Source organism: Cetorhinus maximus, chromosome 18, assembly GCF_964194155.1.
Source record: "Cetorhinus maximus chromosome 18, sCetMax3.hap1.1, whole genome shotgun sequence".
NCBI lineage: Eukaryota > Metazoa > Chordata > Chondrichthyes > Lamniformes > Cetorhinidae > Cetorhinus > Cetorhinus maximus.
In genome coordinates, this window is record NC_135896.1 from 13,623,000 (window position 1) to 13,644,207 (window position 21,208).

The 21,208-nt window shown below is 46.4% G+C and overlaps 1 protein-coding gene across 1 annotated transcript in view; it reads right to left on the reverse strand.

The window, feature by feature from the left end:
* Window positions 1-21,208, reverse strand: part of LOC144692949 (latent-transforming growth factor beta-binding protein 2-like) — a 662,780-nt gene that overhangs the window by 129,751 nt on the left and 511,821 nt on the right. The window contains exons 25-27 of the mRNA XM_078562124.1: window positions 19,514-19,639; window positions 15,218-15,343; window positions 5,220-5,345 (exon numbers count right to left, since the gene is read on the reverse strand). Coding sequence (XP_078418250.1) covers window positions 5,220-5,345; window positions 15,218-15,343; window positions 19,514-19,639 — 378 coding nt within the window. The remainder of the gene's footprint in view (window positions 1-5,219; window positions 5,346-15,217; window positions 15,344-19,513; window positions 19,640-21,208) is intronic.

The window sequence follows — 21,208 nt, forward strand, 5'->3', positions numbered from 1 at the left end:
ATTCTTTTCTGGTGCAAAAACACAACAGGAAAAGCAGCCCAACCATGGCTAACAAAAGAAATTGAGGTTAGTATTAGATCCAAAGGGCAGAATTTTACCCTTGATGGGCAGGCGGGCCCCACCGGCGGGTGGGTAGCCGATCACCACCGCCGAATCGGGCCCCGCCGCCATTTTGAGTGGGCGGGCCAATTAAGGCCCACGCAGCGGGCTGCCCAACGGGAAGCGCTTTGCACTTCCTGTGCTGGGGGGGAGGGATTCCCCAACTGTCAAACAGCGCACATCTCCCTGAGACTAAGTGCTGTCTCAGGGAGATCACTGACAGCGTTTTAAATGTAAAAAATAGAAAAAAAGAAATTATTAACATGTCCCCCTCATGTGACAATGTCACACGAGATGGGACATGTTAATAAATATGACTAAAACTTTATTAAACTTTTTAAAAACAGTGGATGAGGTTTCATGTTTTTTCAGAAGCCCGCTAACCATAAGATTGGACGGGCAGGGCCTTTAATTGTCTTAATTATCCTGTCAATGGCCTCAATTGGCCATTGACAGGTCGGCAGGTAGACAACTGATTTCGCTGTCCGCCCGCCTTCCTGAATATTTAAATGGAGCGGATGTCATCCCGTGTCATTTTCGCGTCGGTGAGCGGGCCCCGCCCCCAACTTGCCGACAGAAAAATTCAGGCCAAAGAGGAGTCATATAAAGTTGCTAGAAAAAGTTGCAAGCCTGAGGATTGGGAGCAGTTTAGGATTCTGCAAAGGAGGACCAAGAGATTGATTAAGGGGAAGAAAATAGAGTATGAGAGTAAACTTGGAAGGACCATAAAAGCAGACTGTAAAAGCTTCTTTAAGTATATAAAAAGAAAAAGATTAGAGAAGACAAATGTAGGTCCCTTGCAGTTCATAACAGGAGAATTTATAATAGAGAACAGGGAAATGGCTGAGCAATTAACAACTACTTTAGTCCTGTCTTCACAGAGGAAGACACAGATAACTTCCCAGAAATGCTAGGGAACCAAGGGTCTAGTGAGAAGGGGTAATTGACGGAAATTAGTATTACCAAAACAATAATGCTGGAGAAATTAGTGGAACTGAAAGCCGATAAATCCTCAGGGCCCAATAATCTACATCCTAAATTTGCTGACAACATGGAACTTGGTGTGAATCTGAGTGGTGAGGAGGATGCTAAGAGGCTTCAAGGTGACTTAAACAGGTTGAGTGAGTGGGCAAATACATGGCAAATGCAGTATAATGTGGATAAGTGTGAAGTTATCCACTTCAGTAGGAAAAACAGAATAGCAGAATATTATTTAAATGATGATAGATTCGGAAATGTTGATGTACAAAGGGACCTGGGTGTCCTTGTATACCAATCACTGAAAACAAGCATGCAGTGCAGCAACCAGTTAAGAAGGCAAATGGCATGTTGGCCTTCATTGCGAGAGGACTTGAGTACAAGAGCAAGGGTATCTTACTGCACCTGTACGGGGCCTTGATGAAACTACACCTGGAGTATTGTGTGCAGTTTTGGTCTCCTTACCTAAGAAAGGATATACTTGCCATAGAGGGAGTGTGGCGATGGAAGGGTTATCATATGAGGAGAGATTGGGTCGACTAGGCCTGTATTCACTGGAGTTTAGAAGAACGAGAGGGGAGCTTACTGAAAAGTATAAAATTCTGACAGGGATGTACAGACTAGATGCAGGGATGATGTTTCCTCTGGCTGGGGGGCTTAGAACAGGGTCACAGTCTCAGGATATGAGGTGGGCCATTTAGAACTGAGATGAGGAGAAACTTCTTCACTCAGAGGGTGGTGAACCTGTAGAATTCTCTGCCACAGAAGATTTTGGAGGCCAAGTCACTGAATATATTTAAGAAGGAAATAGATAGATTTATGGACTCTAGAGGCATCAAGGGGTATGGGCAGAGAGTGGGAGTATGGCATTGAGATAGAGGGTCAGCCATGCTCATATTGAATTGTGGAGCAAGCTTGAAGGGAGGAATAACCTACTCCTGCTCCTATTTTCTATGTTTCTATGTACAGATTTAGACTGACAATAGCTTTTCAGAAATATTTTGCCCAAACAGATCAACTCTTCCAACTAAACAAAGTGTAACAATTAATAACCACAAGGAAATAAAGGCTGAAAAATAAGTGATTAAAAAGTATTGGATATATGAACAAAGATATATATTGACAACCAATGGATAGCTCCTTTGAGGTTTGTTATTTCCATTGACCCAAAATGGAGATATTTAAAATCAAACAGGAGGTTTCAGGTACACTTTGCCAGATTTTCCATACATCATAATAGCTAACAGCTTCAGCAAAGTCAACAGGATCATCAATACCAACTTCAAATCAAGTTAAAAGTTTTGATGAAATATCTTACAATAAATAACTGTAATCCAACAGCAGTAATAAGCTCAAAATGGTCCCTTTTAATGCTTGACTTTGCCTTGTGCCAAAAGCATCTTAAGGACACTAAATCCCAAACGTTTCCTGTTTGGCATTTCATTCTTTGGATTCACTTTTGTTGTAAACACTGATATTTTTGAATTAATTTTTAATTGATTGTAATTATTCCTCGTTCACTGGATTTTCCCTTCTTCATCAGAATTCTTTAATTTCTAAGGGATTGCCCTACTTAGATGGTTGATGATGCTGGCTTGTTTCTTAATTTGATTTGAGAAAAAAAATAAAACATTTGGTTATTCCAGCCTATTTGTAAGTATTTAATATTTTGTTGATTAGTTTTGTGTTAAATCTGCTTTATTCAATATTTCCCAATAATTCTTGGACTACGGACTTGTTTTGCAATTTCCCAACATTCAGAGGATAAAGTTCAACTTCTGCTACTAATTACATATCCTGGCCACTTACTTAATAGAAGAGGAAGCTGGATGGATATGTGGGTGTATGATGAGAAGGCTATTAGCTATGTTATGATCCTAGGCCAGGCCCCCAAATTGTTGGTAAGATCCGGTTAGGGACCAATAACATTTTGTTTAAAGTAGACAAAGTTTGGGATTCAAGACACTTGCTCAGTGAAGAAAGCCACAAGATTCCAAAGGTTTTGAACAAACAAAAATAAACTTTAACATACGAGGTCAGAAGGATAAACCAATTTGCAATATCTATCTTATACCCTAACATTTGGGATAAGTATAAGGTCCATGTGAATTAACAAGCTAATTGTGGTCAAACACACCACACTGCACAATAAATGGCAGATGCAACCAAGATACAGCCCATGAATTCCTCAGCAACCCACCCAGACATCAGTAACACTGTCAGCCAACCAGTCTCACTGAAACTCTGTCTCTCTCATAATGGATTCCAGTTTTCACCTTTGAAGATCTAACTTTGAGATTCTTTCCAAACGTTGCTCCAATTCGGATGGCATCAACAACGACCCTTCAGACCTCACCCCTCACACCCCTTCACCCTCAAACCACTCCCCTTGCCCCATCCATGCCACCTCATGCCTCCTGCCCACCACTCATGTCCCTTCATGCCCCCATGTCAAGTTATGCCCCCACCAACCTCTTCTGTCCCCTCATAGGCGCAAGCTAAGCTCGGCCTTTCCTCTCCTCCCCATGTACCCTCATGCCTTGATTCCAAGCTCTGCCCTTCCAGTCACTCCTATGTTCTCTCATGCCCCCCAAGCCAACTCTGCCCTTCCACACACCCCCTCAAGTACCCTATGCCAAGCTCAGGCACTTCCATGTCCATTGACCTACTGTACTCTTTCTAGAACCAATAAACACCAAAGTGTAAAGTGGTATGTGTAAAAAAAGTTTGAAAAAATATAGTCCATAGATCACTTTCTCCTATACTTGAAAAAACGTCTGAACAAGCTAATAAAAGTGTCAACCATCCAGGCCCTTTGAAATTTCAAAATCCAGAAACTGAAAACACTTGAAACCACTTAAGTTATGTTAGCAAACATTATGAAATGGACTGCAGAGATCAGTGAACCTGAGCTGTCAAGTAAACAATGTTTACTCTAGTGAGCAGATGTTCTATTATTATAATAGCTATCTGGGCTCTCAGGCAAGCGTACATAATGAAGAGCCATGAGCCTTGACTCTTTAAAAACCTGGCCCAACTCTATGAAAATTGCAGAGAAGTAGAGATAAATATATCTGCAATGGAGCCAGCCAGTTTGGTGTGCAAGATTCGGGCTTTTGATAGGAAGCAGCCCGCACCCTTTAAAGGCACTCCTGAAAATCAGACAGCCTGGGAATGGGGATTGAGGTTGGGAATCCTGGAACTGGGACCCACCCACAATTTTTAAATGGCTGATGAGTCAACCTGATTCAGTGAAAATCCAGGCCACTGCTCAAGTTTCTCAGTTTTATTAGGAGGATAATTGATTTAATTGAGAATATGAGACATGATGAGATCACAATTCACGTGTATGTAATCAGGAGGTAATTAGTATAATAAAGGAATGATATTTCATGTTTATTCACAATTATGATATACTGTGTACATGTAGTACTGCATAATGCATATACTTCAAACAAGTATTTTTGATTTTATGGGGAGAATTTTCTCCCCGTCGGTGGGGGGTTGGACGGGAGCGGGTGCTGCCATTTTACGTGGGTCAATTAAGGCCCGCCCAGCATGACGCACACCCAGAAGCACTGTGCGCTCCCTGTGCGGGCGGGGGGAATAGACTGAGTCAGGGCCTGTGCTCTTTCACTCATGGTGGGGGCATAACTTGGCATGGGGGCATGAAGGGACATGAGTGGTGGATGGGAGGCATGAGGTGGCATGGATGGGGCAAGGGGGGTGGTTTGAGGGTGAAGGGGGTATGAGGGGTGAGGCCTGGAGGGCTTCTGTGTTCTTTTCCATTGGGACAAAGTCCTACGGCACTGAGGCAGGCCTTTTAAACACCCTGGCTCCGCATCTGGCCGCTCTTGTGGCTGTACCTATACTTATTCCTGGGTTGGCTGGCCTGACTCCATCTCATACCCGGCCCCTAGAAATGAAGATCCCGCCTTTGCAGGCACTTTCACGTGGGGTGGACGGGCCATGCTGGGAATTTTCTCAACTTCCCCTACCCAACTCGAGGATGAAAATCCAGGCCAGCCAATCATGATTCTGTGTTCTGTGAGGTAAAACTGAATTATATTAAGTGTTAATATCATATTAAAGTGATTAGGATATTGGTACTATATATTTACATGTTTACTGTGATGTCTTACCTTGACAGGCTGTACCATCAGGAGTCTTTTCAAAACCTCTGGCACAAATGCAGAAATAAGATCCTTCACTGTTCATACATTCTCCATTTGGACCACAGATGCTCTTGCTCAAGCATTCATTAATATCTATAAGAGTATATTTATAGTAAAGTTAGAAAAACATGGAAAACTGCAGAAAACCCCCCTCACCCATTCACTGGAATGAAGAACAAGTTAACTGACTATTGCTGAAAAAGAGACACGCTTTTCATCTTGAGTCATCATGGCAGATGCAAAAATGCCCAATTTCAAAGGCAGCAGAAATTATACTGCATGAGAAAAGAGTGCTCATTGGTTGGCATGTCAACTTTGACTGGTCGAGGCATTGCCATGGAGAATGCACCTGTGAACTATTATTCCCACATGCTTTTGTTTGATTCAAAGAAGGCACAATTGCCTGGGCTTGTTCTTTTTGCTTGCAGAGGACAAGGCCCCAGGTATGAATATTTGTAGCTTCTAGCAAGTGTAAGTGAGCCTCTTGCAAACCAGGCTGATCATCTTAAATTGGTTGTTAGTGTAATTCTCAGCACACATGGGATTGTTCAGCAGGTGCTGTCCAATTGCAGAATCAAATCTAACATTATGATATATTCTGAGTTTTGCAAGCACGGGTTGGTTGAGTACAGTCAGTACTCTGCCTATTGTGAACAGCCAAAGGGACATCCTGTTTGATACGATTGCCAGTCATTGGGAGGTATGGCCTACGTATCTGGCATCACACTGGCACTGAAATTCATTTACTACATTACTTATTTGTGTTGTAGGCAGATTGTCTTCTTGATGGCAGCATACTGTTATTGGAAAATACCACTCGTGTTGCTACTGCTTTATAGCAGCATGAAAGGGATAGCTTCTTCTATTGCTCAAATTTTTGAGATATGTTACCTTCCAGGGTAATTTGAGATGGACTGTGCACTTTTCAGGTCCGAAAGTGGTGGCCTGAGGCCCATTTGTGAGTTTGTGTGATACACAGCAAGAAATGATCTGATCGGCTAGCCATTGTCCTGCAGGACAGCATTGATGCATACTATTTCCGCATCAAGCTTGCATGGTGATCAAATGGCCGAGATTGACTATAGGATCAATTTTATAATTTTATAGCATGCAGAGCTGTAGGAATTCCAACTCATATATTGACCGGTGAAAGTAGGCTTGTGGTAGACAATAGTAGAGAACCCATTAGCAGTTTTGTCAACTAGCACGTCGAAGAAAGGGAGCTCATTACACTGCTCCATTTCAAAGGTGAATTTGAGCTCTAGATGGAATGCATTAAGGCGTCCAAGGAAATTCTTACATACAGCTGCAGATTCAAATATAGCAAACATATTATCTACGAATTGGAAATATGCATGGAGTGAGAGGTTAGGGGTGTCATGAGGCTACGCCCCTTTATTTTTCGAAAATATGATTTTTAAGCTTTCAACTGGGTGGAAAATTTGCAATTTGAGCTGTGGTAGAGCAAATTGCTTAAAAATGTGAGGGCATATTCCAAGGTGAAGATGGGAAACAAACAAATCACTCTCAGGCAAGTGTGAAGAGAGAGACATTTCCTATAATCCAGACACCCATCGAAACTCATAACTGTCTAAAGAAGAGACATTAAAAATGCAGAAGTACTGGATACTGAAACAATGGCTGCCACCTAAAACTTTTTGAAATACATAATGGGCGAAGTGTTTCAAGGCAAGGCTGCCTAGCCATTAGAGAGAGATTGCAAGTGACACAGATGGTGTCTGGAAATTCTGCTCTCTCTTCCTCTCCCTTGTTTAGAATAAGTGTGTCGCCTGGTTCGAGAAGCCAAATCTACCAGAAACCTACCAGTGAACCGAGATCTCGTAATAATTGCAACAGTTTCTACATCTGACCACATCCAAGGAACGAGCTAACCCAAATCGGCTGCAATGTTTAAAGTCTATGTCTCAAGGGCAATCAAAAGACACTCAACTGTATATTCTTTTACATATTTTTTATTGGACTCTAACTCCCCTTATTTCTGATACCTGTGTGTATGTGTGCAGGCTCAAATGACTGCATGAGGGCCGAATGCTTGACGATGCATTTTTGTTATGTCACTCTGGTTTAGGGGTTAATAAATTTGCTCTTTCTTTGACTCAAGAAAATCTTGTTTGATTGGCTCCTTATTACTCACAGCTTAATTAGTAAAATACATTCTGATTTGGAAAAGGCATATCCTCATGAAAAAGAAATTTAACCCTTTGTTGTGACCAACTGAGGAGGTTGAATAGAGGGGAGCCAGTTCACTCCTTCTCGAACAAAAAGAGAAAATGCTGGAAAAACTCAGCAGGTCTGACAGCACCTGTGGAGAAAGACACAGAATTAAAGTTTCGAGTCCATATGACCCTTCTTCAGACCCTTCTTCACTCCTTCTCACCTGCTCGTAACAGGAGTCATTCCATTGAAAATGCATTTCTCATGGAAATTGCCAAAAATGTTAAAGAGAGCTGGGCCTAGAGAAGATCCCATGGCAGCACCATTTATTTGGGCATTCATGGTGTCATTAAAGCTGAACTCAACTGTGTGAGTTGCTAAGTTCATATGCTCAATGAATACAGATTCAGAAAATGGTGACATATCTAGATTGCCATGATATAGTTACATGGCACAAATGTATATAGCTTCTTTGAGCGGAATATTGGTGAATAGGCACATGGACATGACATTGCTGTCGATATACAAGTAATGTATAGTCTTAGAGAAGGCGAAGGAATCCTTCACCGTGTATGTGGAAAACCTACTCAGAACCAGTTGTGGCAACTCATTCAACCATTTGGCCAGAACCAATCATAGGTAAGTTAGGGCGTAATGGGACATCACTTCTGTGTGTCTTGGGCAGCCCATACATACATGGACTCAGTGAACCATCTGGGAAAATCTTATCATGTACGCCACAAGACAGCTCGTTACTCTTACACAAGTCTAATAACGTTTTTGAAACTTGCTTTCGAGCAGGGCTCTGTGGTCACGGTGAGTAGCAGGTCTGATGGTCACGAATTTGGACCTGTCATTAAGAACAGGTTGGTTGGTGTTATGAGGCCTCAAGGCCAACCCAGACATATCTAGTTGCAAGACTGATAAAGAGGCATTCCTGCAGATGACCAAGAACCATTGTCACCGAGGACTGTGCATGGTTGGACACATCTGCCAACTCCTGCAGGGTTTGGCGCCACGGGGGCATGGAGGGCATCCACTGCCAGTGGCTGTGAAAGTGGCCGTGGTGCTCAATTTTTATGCCAGTGGTTCCTTTCAGGACTCCACAGGTGACCTCTGTGGGATATTACAAGCCTTCACCCACAAATGCATCCATGAGGTCGCGGATGCCATCTTCGCGAGGACACACAATTTTGTGCACTTCGCCCAGGTCCAGGAGAGCCAGGATGCAAGAGTGATTGGATTTGTCCAGGTCTCGGGTTTCCCACAGGTGCAGGGTGCGATCGGCTGCACTCAAGTGGCGCTCAGATCTCCATCGCAACAAGCAGTCAACTATGTCAGCCGCAAAAGCTTCACTGAATGTGTAGCTGGGGTGTGACCACACAAACGCATCCTGTAGGTATGCGCACGATTTCCAGGGAGTGTCCACGATTCCTACATTCTGAGTCGGTCACAGATCCCTCACTTCTTCCACAGAGGGTGCAGGGATGGGTCCTGGGGGACCAGAGCTACCCGCAGAGGACACCCGTGTGGCGGCCTCAGACTCCAGCAGAGCGAAGGTATAACAAGGCTCATGCTGCAACTCACAACTTGGTGGAGCTGCTGAAAATAAGGTTCCGGTGCCTGAACCAGTCTGGTGGAGCCCTGCAATATAGTCCACAGAGGATGCCACACATCGTCGTCGCCTGTTGTGCCCTTTGTAACCTGGCACTGCAACGGGGAGAGGAGCTGGCTGAGGAGGAGGTGGAGGGGCTGCACAACTCCTCCAATGAGGAGGGTTTCGATGGTAATGAGGGTGAGGAGGTCCTCTAAGATGGGACCAGACAAGACAGGCGTGCTCAGGAGACCCTAACAGCTGCTAGATTGGAGGATGATGATGACATGCAGTGAGCTGACACCATAGATCCTCACATTGCACCAATGAACTTTTGACTCCAGTCTGGCTTATGGCAGTGCACATACCCTGCGTGATGATGCTCCTGTCATGGAGACACAGTGGAGGTCCTAATAGTCACTCGATTGCAGGACGATGATGACGACATGGAGTAAGGAACCTCCATAGATCTTCACATAGCCTCTGAGAATGTCTGACTCCTGTCTGGCTGAGGGCAGCTCACTTGCGTTCTGTGACCAGGGTCATATCATAAAGATGCAGCCATGAAACCTTAAAAGGGCCTGATCCTTTGTCCACCTTCAGCACCTGACCCCTTCAGGAACATAGCGTCGTTGGTCACAGATGCTGAATAGATGGGGGCCAGCCCCACCTTAAAGGAGAGCACACAGAGAGAATGACGGAGCTTGGTCACGCCTATCCAGAAAATTCTGGCAGCAATGACAAGCACCATTGAGGTGCAGGCATCACTAATGTGTCCAGAAAGTGTGAGGTAGGACCATCACTTTAGTCTGAAGGATGCACAAAGCATAGGGAAGAAGCCCTGAGACACCTGCCTTTATCTTGTGCAGAAATGTTTCACATCTGAGTGACATGAACACTGCTCATCAGAACAAGGAGCCATAGGCAGGGAGACATTGTTGAGAGTTCATTTACAATAGTGAACATTATGTATAAGTAGTTAACACCTGTGCCCAGGCTGTGCAATCATATCTTCTTAACCTTCCTAACCCAGCCACTAAGTCTTGGTGCTCCTCGGATATCCACAGCAGAGGTGGAGGCTGCCTGCTGACTGCTGCACCCTGTCTGTGATGACCTTGACGAGCATCCTCTGGGGGGCCAAGACCTGGAGGGCTCAGGCCTATTTTTGGGGTCCTGCTGTGTGGCAGTGGCATCCTCCTTGAGCTGTGGAGCTGGAGCTGCTGGAATCACAGGAAGAGGGAATTTGGATGGGATGGACACTCCCAGAGTCACCTGGATGGATGGCCTCGGGGTGTGACGTCCTGGACAAGGTCTCCATAGCAGCTGCCATCCTATCAGTGTTGACCTTGGTGCGTTGGCATACCGGCGCTTTCACCTCAGACTGAAGGTGGACGGACTCCTCCATCGTGCCTTGCAATCTGAGGAGTGCAGTGGACATCCCTTCCTGATGTTCCCGAGCTTGCCTTTGCAGCTCCAGCAACTGAGACATGACTGAGTCCAGAGGCTCGTTGTCTGACTCAGATTCAGCAAATATCTGGCCTCCAGCAGCCCCCTGAATGCCAGAGACCTGGGAAGTCCCAGCCGCCGCCTGCGGTGGATCAGAAAGTGTGATATGCTCACAAGATTGTGAATCCGAGGCTACTTTAAAGCTAGGTCCTACTGAGGTGGAGGGAGTGGTTGAGCACCATCATGGGACTTCAAGGAGGGTGCTTCCAGATTCCTCTTCATGTGTGAGTGGCCCCATGGATGAGATGAGGACAATGAAGGCATGTATGAGAGAGTGAATGGTGATGTCCCTTGAAATGTCAGTGAGTGAGTGCCCTGTGATATGTTGGGGGTTTGTGAGTGTGTGAGTTGAGAGTGATGAGAAGAGTGACTTACTCTGGTGGAATGCAGGAGATCATTCATTATCTTGCAGCACGGGGTGGCTGCCCTCATCAGCAGGGTGTTGCCACTGACCGTTGCTGCCGCTGCCTACCAAGGTGATGTTGCTGCCCATTCTGTGGTCAAAGCGGGGGTAGAGGACATCACGGCGGGCTTCCACGGTGTCCAAAAGGTGCTCGACGGATGTGTCATTAAACCGGGGGCCGGCAGTCTTTTTACCTTACCTGCATGTCTTCTGTGCAGCAGTCCTGGGCTGGAAGCACTGAGAGGTGTCCGCATGGTTGCACTTTAAATATGGCGCCTAACATGATGAAGCAGTGAGGTGATGGCGTGGTGGGCGAATGAGAACCCGTCTGCCATCAAAAAGGCGTGTTTCCTTGGATGAATAACTAATGCGGCGGGTTTGGGACGACACGACGTGAGAAGCCGTCATTGTGGCCGGTGGTTGAAATGTCGTTCTCCCCGCCCGCTACCGCACTCAGTGCAAATCTGGGACAATTCCACCCACAGATTCTATGGAGCTCTTAGACAGGGCTCATGTGATCCAGCTCTTGGATGAAAAACGTGCTGGATTTTAGACAGTCAGAGGGAGACTGCCACAGGGACAATAGCCTTATCCCATCTCTCTTTATGCAGAAACCTCTCTCATTAAAGCTGAGCTGTTTGTGATTTGAAAAAATGCCAAAAGATGACCTCATTGCTGCAAACCAAGAATTCTTAAATGAGAATTCTGGATCAATTAGCCACAACTGCAGACCGACTGCTCCATGGTGGAAAGGGACCCATTATCTGTAAACAAGCCACTGGTTAATCTGTGATTATTTTTTGACTTTACTTGTTACTTGACCATGTTTTTTGGGTCTGATACATGCAGAGTTTTATCTCTATTTGTGCACACATGTGGGGAATGTGTGTTTGTCAATTGTGCAATAGTGGATACTTAGATATATTTGTCCATTTTAAACCTTTTGTTAATTTTTGCACCTTCACCTGGGTGAGTTTTAGCAATAAACCTAACTCTTTACTTATTAACTTAATGAATGTGGCTGGCTTATTTCTTGCACCGAGCTATAGACAGTTAATTATATATTAAATTGGCAAAATCATCTCCCTTTTAAATTCAAACTCTGTTATAATCAATTCAACAGTGGGACAAAGAGGGGAGTGAGCTAACCCCTGCTGACTGGTCAAACCACCAGGCATGAGTGGGGTGCAGCCAGACCAGCGTGAAAGTGTGTCACGCGTCAGCTCCCCAAAAGGTGAAATGACTTCTGCCGGAGGGAACTCAGATGAAGATTTTGATAGAACAGTGTACAGGAGAAGGCTGGTTGGCATGCACATAGAAATACATAAAAAAAAAAATGCCTGGAAAAACTCAGCAGGTCTGGCAGCATCTGCGGAGAGGAACACAGTTAACGTTTCGAGTCCGTATGACTCTTCAACAGAACTAAGTAAAAATAGAAAAGAGGTGAAATATAAGCTGGTATAAGGTGGGGGGGTAGAGCTGGATAGAGGGCCAGTGATAGGTGGAGATAGCCAAAGGATGTCATAGACAAAGGTCAAAGAGGTGTTGAAGGTAGTGATATTATCTAATGAATGTGCTAATTAAGGATAGAAAGCAGGACAAGCAAGGTACAGATAGCCCTAGTGGGGGTGGGGTGGGGTGAAGGGAAGGGATCGAAATAGGCTAAAAGGTAGAGATAAAACAATGGATGGAAATATATTTAAAAATAATGGAAATAGGTGGGAAAAGAAAAATCTATATAAATTATTGGAAAAAAAGCAGGGGGGGGGGTGGAAATCGGAAAGTGGGTGGGGATGGAGGAGAGAGTTCATGATCTAAAATTGTTGAACTCAATATTCAGTCCGGAAGGCTGTAAAGTGCCTAGTCAGAAGATGAGGTGCTGTTCCTCCAGTTTGTGTTGAGCTTCACTGGAACAATGCAGCAGGCCAAGGAGGGGCATGTGGACATGAGAGCAGTGGAGTGTTGAAATGGCAAGCGACAGGGAGATCTGGGTCATGCTTGCGGACAGACCGAAGGTGTTCTGCAAAGCGGTCACCCAGTCTGCGTTTGGTCTCGCCAATGTAGAGGAAACCGCATTGGGAGCAATGAATGCAGTAGACTAAATTGAGGGAAGTGCAAGTGAAATGCTGCTTCACTTGAAAGGAGTGTTTGGGCCCTTGGACGGTGAGGAGACGGGAAGTAAAGGGGCAGGTGTTGCACCTTCTGCGGTTGCATAGGAAGGTGCCGTGGGAGGGGGTTGAGGTGTAGGGGGTGATGCAGGAGTGGGCCAGGGTGTGCCGGAGGGAACGATACCTGCAGAATGCCGCCAGAGGGGTGAAGGGAAGATATGTTTGGTGATAGCATCATGCTGGAGTTGGCGGAAGATGATCCTTTGAATGCGGAGACTGGTGGGGTGATAGGTGAGGACAAGGGGGACCCTATCATGGTGCTGGGAGGGAGAGGAAGGTGTGAGGGCGCGGGAGATGGGCCAGACACAGTTGAGGGCCCTGTCAACCATCGTGGGTGGAAAACCTCGGTTAAGGAAGAAGGAAGATATGTCAGAGGAACTGTTTTTGAAAGTGGCATCATCAGAACAGATGTGGAGGAGGCGAAGGAACTGAGAGAATGGGATGGAGTCCTTACAGGAAGCGGGGTGTGAGGAGCTGTAGTCGAGGTAGCTGTGGGAGTCGGTAGGTTTGTAATGAATATTGGTGGACAGTCTATCAGCAGAAATTGAGACAGAGAGGTCAAGGAAGGGAAGGGAAGTGTCAGAGATGGACCATGTGAAAATGTGGAGGGGTGGAAATTGGAAGCAAAATTAATAAATTTTTCCAGGTCCAGACGAGAGCATGAAGCAGCACCGAAGCAATCACCAATGTACCGGAGAAAGAGTTGTGGGAGGGGGCCAGAGTAGGACTGGAACAAGGAATGTTCCACATACACCATAAAGAGACAGGCATAGCTGGGGCCCATGCGGGTACCCATAGCCACACCTTTTATTTGGAGGAAGTGAGAGGAGTTTAAGGAGAAGTTGTTCAGTGTGAGAACAAGTTCAGCCAGACAGAGGAGAGTAGTGGTGGATGGGGATTGTTCGGGCCTCTTTTCGAGGAAGAAGCGGATAGCCATCAGACCATCCCGGTGGGGGATGGAGGTGTAGAGGGATTGGACGTCCATGGTGAAGAGGAGGCGGTTGGGGCCAGTGAACTGGAAATTGTTGATATGATGTAGGGTGTCAGAGGAATCACGGATGTAGGTGGGAACGGACTGGACAAGGGGAGAGAGAATGGAGTCAAGATAGCAAGAAATGAGTTCCGTGGGGCAGGAACAGGCTGACACGATCGGTCTGCCGGGACAGTCCTGTTTGTGGATTTTGGGTAGGAGGTAGAAGCGGGCCGTCTGAGGTTGGGAGACTATCAGGTTGGAAGCTGTGGAAGGAAGATCTCCAGAGGAGATGAGGTCAGTAACAGTCCTGGAAACAATGGCTTGATGTTCAGTGGTGGGGTCATGGTCCAGGGGGAGGTAGGAGGAAGTGTCTGCGAGTTGACGCTCAACCTCTGCGAGGTAGAGGTCAGTGCGTCAGACAACAACAGCACCACCCTTGTCAGCAGGTTTGATGACAATGTCAGGGTTGGACCTGAGAGAACAGAGTGCAGCAAGTTCAGAGAGAGACAGGTTAGAGTGGGTGAGAGGAGCAGAGAAATTGGGACGACTAATGTCACGCCGACAGTTCTCAATGAAAAGATCAAGAGAAGGTAAGAATCCAGAGGGAGGGGTGCAGATGGAGGGAGAATATTGGAGGCTGGTAAAAGGATCCGTTGAAGAGGGAGAGGACTCCTGCCCAAAGAAGTGAGCATGGAGACGATGGCGGCGGAAGAAGAGTTCAGCATCATGCCGAGCCCGAAATTAATTGAGATGAGGGCGTAAAGGTATGAAACTAAAGCCTTTGCTGAGCACTGAACGTTCAGCATCGGAGAGGAGAAGGTCAGGGTGTATGGCGAATACATGTCCGGGGCTGGGATTGGAAGACGGGATGGGGACAGAGGGACAGGCTAGGGTGGTGGGTCCTGGATGAGTGTTGGTGTCGATGAGTTGTTGGAGCTTGCGTTCCCTTGCACCTGAAAGAGACAAAGTTTCTTGTTGAGGCGTCGGATGAGATGAAGAGTAAAATGAGACTGGGGGCACTCGCAGCTTAGAAATAGAGTGCGACGGTGCTGCTGGAGAGAGAGGTTGAGTGGCAGAGTTTCATATTTTAAACAAACTTCATATTTCAAACATGGAACCCCTACACCAAATCTCTGTCATACCTACCTTCACATCTGTCTCTGTCTTCTGATATTCTGTATCCAGAATTGCAGGATGAACATGTGTAAGATCCCTCAGTATTTGTACAAAGTCCATTAAAACAAACATCAAGCGATACACATTCGTCAATATCTATAATACAAAGCACAATAAATTGAGTTGAAGTTGTCTTTATTCAAGATTTAAGAAAAAAATACTTTTTTCAGCCAATTAATAAATTATTTTTGTATATGATCTGCCTTAAATCTGTTATCCTTAAAGAACTTTGAGGTGAAAGGCCCAGAAATTCAGGTGTTTCCATTTTAAGGGCATGCAGCAGGTGCAGGTTATGACGGCTCTGCCTGTTGACTGCCACTCCTCTTCAAGGAATGCCAACCTTGAAGAAGTATTGCTCTTCTCTCTGACAGGATTTCCGCTCTTCAAGGAAAGACTACCTTGAGGAAGTATTGCCCTTCTCTCCGACAGGATTTCCGTGTCTCGCTTTTGCCTTGTTCACCTTCATTGCTTTCCATTTCTCTACTGGTGTTTGACAAGGGGTTTACTAAAACCCACTTTCACAGCCATATTTCCTTCCTCAGTGACTGTCTCCATCTCCAACCTACCCCACGTGGATTTCAACTGAAGTTCCAACCCTCATGTTTCGAACCCACCCAGGATTACAGGTATCTCCGGGACATCAACGCTCCTTGGGCTGCTGTTCTCGTCGCATTCTGAGATCCACACTCAGTGCCATGCACCGCCATATGAACACACTCCACCACTCTCTCCAGCAGCACCGCCGCACTCTATTTCTAAGCTGCGAGTGCCCCCAGTCTCATTTACTCTTCATCTCATCCGACGCCTCAACAAGAAACTTTGTCTCTTTCAGGTGCAAGGGAACGCAAGCTCCAACAACTCATCGACACCAACACTCATCCAGGACCCACCACCCCAGCCTGTCCCTCTGTCCCCATCCCGTCTTCCAATCCCAGCCCCGGCCGTGTATTCGCCATACCCCCTGACCTTCACCTCTCCGATGCTGAACGTTCAGTGCTCAGCAAAGGGTTTAGTTTCATACCTTTACGCCCTCATCTCAATGAATTTCGGGCTCGGCACAATGCTGAACTCTTCTTCCGCCGCATTCATCTCCGTGCTCACTTCTTTGGGCAGGAGTCCTCTCCCCGTTCAACGGATCTTTTTACCCGCCTCCAATATTCTGCCTCCACCTGGACCCCCCTCTGGATTCTTACCTTCTCTTGATCTTTTCATTGAGAACTGTCGGCGTGTCATTAGTCGTCCCAATTTCTCTGCTCCTCTCACCCACTCTAACCTGTCTCTCTCTGAACTTGCTGCACTCTGTTCTCTCAGGTCCAACCTTGACATTGTCATCAAACCTGCTGACAAGGGTGGTGCTGTTGTTGTCTGACGCACTGACCTCTACCTTGCAGAGGTTGAGCGTCAACTCGCAGACACTTCCTCCTGCCTCCCCCTGGACCATGACCCCACCACTGAACATCAAGCCATTGTTTCCAGCACTGTTACTGACCTCATCTCCTCTGGAGATCTTCCTTCCACAGCTTCCAACCTGATAGTCTCCCAACCTCAGACGGCCCGCTTCTACCTCCTACCCAAAATCCACAAACAGGACTGTCCCGGCAGACCGATCGTGCCAGCCTGTTCCTGCCCCACGGAACGCATTTCTTGCTATCTTGACTCCATTCTCTCTCCCCTTGTCCAGTCCCTTCCCACCTACATCCGTGATTCCTCTGACACCCTACATCATATCAACAATTTCCAATTCCATGGCCCCAACCGCCTCCTCTTCACCATGGACGTCTAATCCCTCTACACCTCCATCACCCACCTGGATGGTCTGATGGCTTCTTCCTCAAACAGAGGCCCGAATAATCCCCATCCACCACTACTCTCCTCCGTCTGGCTGAACTTATTCCCACACTGAACAATTTCTTCTTAAACTCCTCTCACTTCCTTCAAATAAAAGGTGTGGCTATGTGTACCTGCATGGGCCCCAGCTATGTCTGTCTCTTTATGGGGTATGTGGAACATTCTTTGTTCCGGTCCTACTCCGGCCCCCTCCCACGACTCTTTCTCCGGTACATTGATGATTGTTTCGGTGCTGCTTCATGCTCACGTCTGGACCTGGAAAAATTTATTAATTTTGCTTCCAATTTCCACCCCTCCATCAGTTTCATATGGTGCATCTCTGACACTTCCCTTCCCTTCCTTGACCTCTCTGTCTCAATTTCTGCTGATAGACTGTCCACCAATATTCATTACAAGCTACCGACTCCCACAACTACCTCGACTACAACTCCTCACACCCCGCTTCCTGTAAGGACTCCATCCCATTCTCTCAGTTCCTTCACCTCTGTCGCATCTGTTCTGATGATGCCACTTTCAAAAACAGTTCCTCTGACATGTCTTCCTTCTTCCTTAACCGAGGTTTTCCACTGACGGTGGTTGACAGGGCCCTCAAACGTGTCCGGCCGATCTCCCGCGCCCTAACACCTTCCTCTCCCTCCCAGAACCATGATAGGGTATCCCTTGTCTTCACTTATCAACCAATCAGTCTCCGCATTCAAAGGATCATCTTCCGCCATTTCCGCCAACTCCAGCATGATGCCATCACCAAACACATCTTCCCTTCTCCCCCCCGCGGCATTGCGCAGGGATCGTTCCCTCCGGGACACCCTGGTCCACTCCTCCATCACCCCCTACACATCAACCCCCTCCCACGCCACCTTCCCATGCAACCGCAGAAGGTGCAACACCTGCCCCTTTACTTCCCCTCTCCTCACCGTCCAAGGGCCCAAACACTCCTTTCAATGAAGCAGCATTTCACTTGCACTTCCCTCAATTTAGTCTACTGCATTCATTGCTCCCAATGCGGTTTACTCTACATTGGAGAGACCAAACGCAGACTGGGTGACCGCTTTGCAGAACACCTTCGGTCTGTCTGCAAGCATGACCCAGACCTCCCTGTCGCTTGCCATTTCAATATTCCCCCCTGCTCCCATGCACACATGTCCGTCCTTGGCCTGCTGCATTGTTCCAGTGAAGCTCAACGCAAACTGGAGGAACAGCACCTCATCTTCTGACTAGGAACTTTACAGTCTTCCAGATTGAATATTGAGTTCAACAATTTTAGATCATGAACTCTCTCCTCCATCCCCACCCCCTTTCTGATTCCCCCCCCCTTTTTTTCCAATAATTTATATAGATTTTTCTTTTCCCACCTATTTCCATTAGTTTTAAATGTATTTCCATCCATTGTTTTATCTTTACCTTTTAGCCTATTTCAATTCCTTCTCTTCACCCAACCCCAACCCCACTAGGACTATCTGTACCTTGCTTGTCCTGCTTTCTACCCTTAATTAGCACATTCATTAGATAATATCAGCACCTTCAACATCTCTCTGTCCTTTTGTCTATGACATCTTTTGGCTATCTCCACCTATCACTGGCCCTCTATCCAGCTCTACCCCACTACCTTAAACCAGCTTATATTTCATCTCTTTTCTATTTTTATGTAGTTCTGTTGAAGAGTCATACGGACTCGAAACGATAACTGTGTTCCTCTCCTCAGATGCTGCCAGACCTGCTGAGTTTTTCCAGGTATTTTTATTTTTGTTTTGGATTTCCAGCATCCGCAGTTTTTTGCTTTTAACATAGAAATACTTGTTGCACAGGCAGGTCTGCGAGAAAGCCTATTGTCATTGGCAAGGGGAATGGAGGAGTTTGGCTCTAACTTGACATAGGGCTTCATGTAGAAGTTGGAGCCCATCCGTCTCAGTGTGAAAATGGTGGCCAATTCCATGGCCAGGATTTTATGGCCCCGCCACGGCATATTTCCCCCCGGTGGATGCAGTGAGTCATTTAAATCTCCATTCAGTTTGCCGGGACTGTAATATCCCTCCAGGCGAGAGGAACCATAAAATCCTGACCCATGAGTACACTATGGGTCCGGCTGTGATGCAACATCTGATAGTGGTTGTCTTAGCTTCCATTGCAGCACAGACAGAAGCCACACAACATCTATGCAATGGAAGTTCAGAGTGAGGTCATGAGATCTCTCCTTGCTGCTAAGCAAACCCAGCTTGGTGCCATATAGGATCAGACTGTTACCATCATGACTGAAGATACCAGTGCAGAAAGGGGCTTGCAGGTTCTCACAGTAGTCCAGCAATCTGTTCTTCAGCACATTATTCAGTTTGCTGAGTTGATGCCCTGGGGGAATGGCGGTGCAAACAAACTTCATATTTCAAACATGGAACTCCTACACCAAATCTCTGTCATACCTACCTTCACATCTGTCTCTGTCTTCTGATATTCTGTATCCAGAATTGCAGGATGAACATGTGTAAGATCCCTCAGTATTTGTACAAAGTCCATTAAAACAAACATCAAGCGATACACATTCGTCAATATCTATAATACAAAGCACAATAAATTGAGTTGAAGTTGTCTTTATTCAAGATTTAAGAAAAAAATACTTTTTTCAGCCAATTAATAAATTATTTTTGTATATGATCTGCCTTAAATCTGTTATCCTTAAAGAACTTTGAGGTTATAGGCCCAGAAATTCAGGTGTTTCCATTTTAAGGGCATGCAGCAGGTACAGGTTATGACGGCTCTGCCTGTTGACCGCCACTTCTCTTCAAGAAATATTGCTCCTCTCTCCGACAGGATTTCCGTGTCTCTCTTTTGCCTTGTTGACTGCCACTTCTCTTCAAGGAAAGACTACCTTGAAGAAGTATTGCTCTTCTCTCCGACAGGATTTCCCTGTCTCTCTTTTGCCTTGTTCATCTTCATTGCTTTCCATTTCTCTCCTGGTGTTTGACGAGGTGTTTACTAAAACCCGCTTTCACAGCCATATTTCCTTCCTCAGTGACTGTCTCCGTCTCCAACTTACCCCACGTGAATTTCACATGAAGTTCCATCCCTCATGTTTCGAACCCACCCAGGATTACAGGTATCTCCGGGACATACAACGCTCCTCGGACTGCTGTTCTCGTCGCATTCTGAGATCCACACTCAGTGCCATGCGCCGCCATATGAACACACTCGACCTCTCTCTCCAGCAGCACCGTCGCACCCTATTTCTAAGCTGCGCACGCCCCCAGTTTCATTTTATTCTTCGTCTCATCCGACGCCTCAAGAAGAAACTTTGTCTCTTTCTTTCAGGTTCAAAGGAACGCAAGCTCCAACAACTCATCGACACCAACATCCATCCAGGTCCCTCCACCCCTGCCTGTCCCTTTGTCCCCATCCTGTCTTCCAATCCGAGCCCCGGACGTGTATTCGCCATACACCCTGACCTTCCCCTCTCCGGTGCTCAACGTTCAGTGCTCAGCAAAGGATTTAGTTTCATACCCTTAGGCCCTCATCTCAATGAATTTCGGGCTCGGCACGATGCTGAACTCATTTTCCGCCGCCTTCCTCTCCGTGCTCACTTTTTTGGGCAGGAGTCCTCTCCCCGTTCAACGGACTCTTTTACCCGCCTCCAATATTCTCCCTCCACCTGGACCCCTCCCTCTGGATTCTTACCTTCGCTTGATCTTTTCATTGAGGACTGTCGGCGTGACATTAGTCGTCTCAATTTCTCTGCTCCTCTCACCCACTCTAACCTGTCTCTCTCTGAACTTGCTGCACTCTGTTCTCTAAGGTCCAACCTTGACATTGTCATCAAACCTGTTGACAAGGGTGGTGCTGTTGTTGTCTGGCGCACTGGCCTCTACCTTACAGAGGCTGAGCGTCAACTCGCAGACACTTCCTCCTACCTCCCCCAGATAATGACCTCACCACTGAACATCAAGCCATTGTTTCCAGGACTGTTACTGACCTCATCTCCTCTGGAGATCTTCCTTCCACAGCTTCCAACCTGATAGTCTCCCAACCTCAGACGGCCCGCTTCTACCTCCTACCCAAAATCCACAAACAGACCTGTCCCGGCAGACCGATCATGTCAGCCTGTTCCTGCCTCACGGAACTCATTTC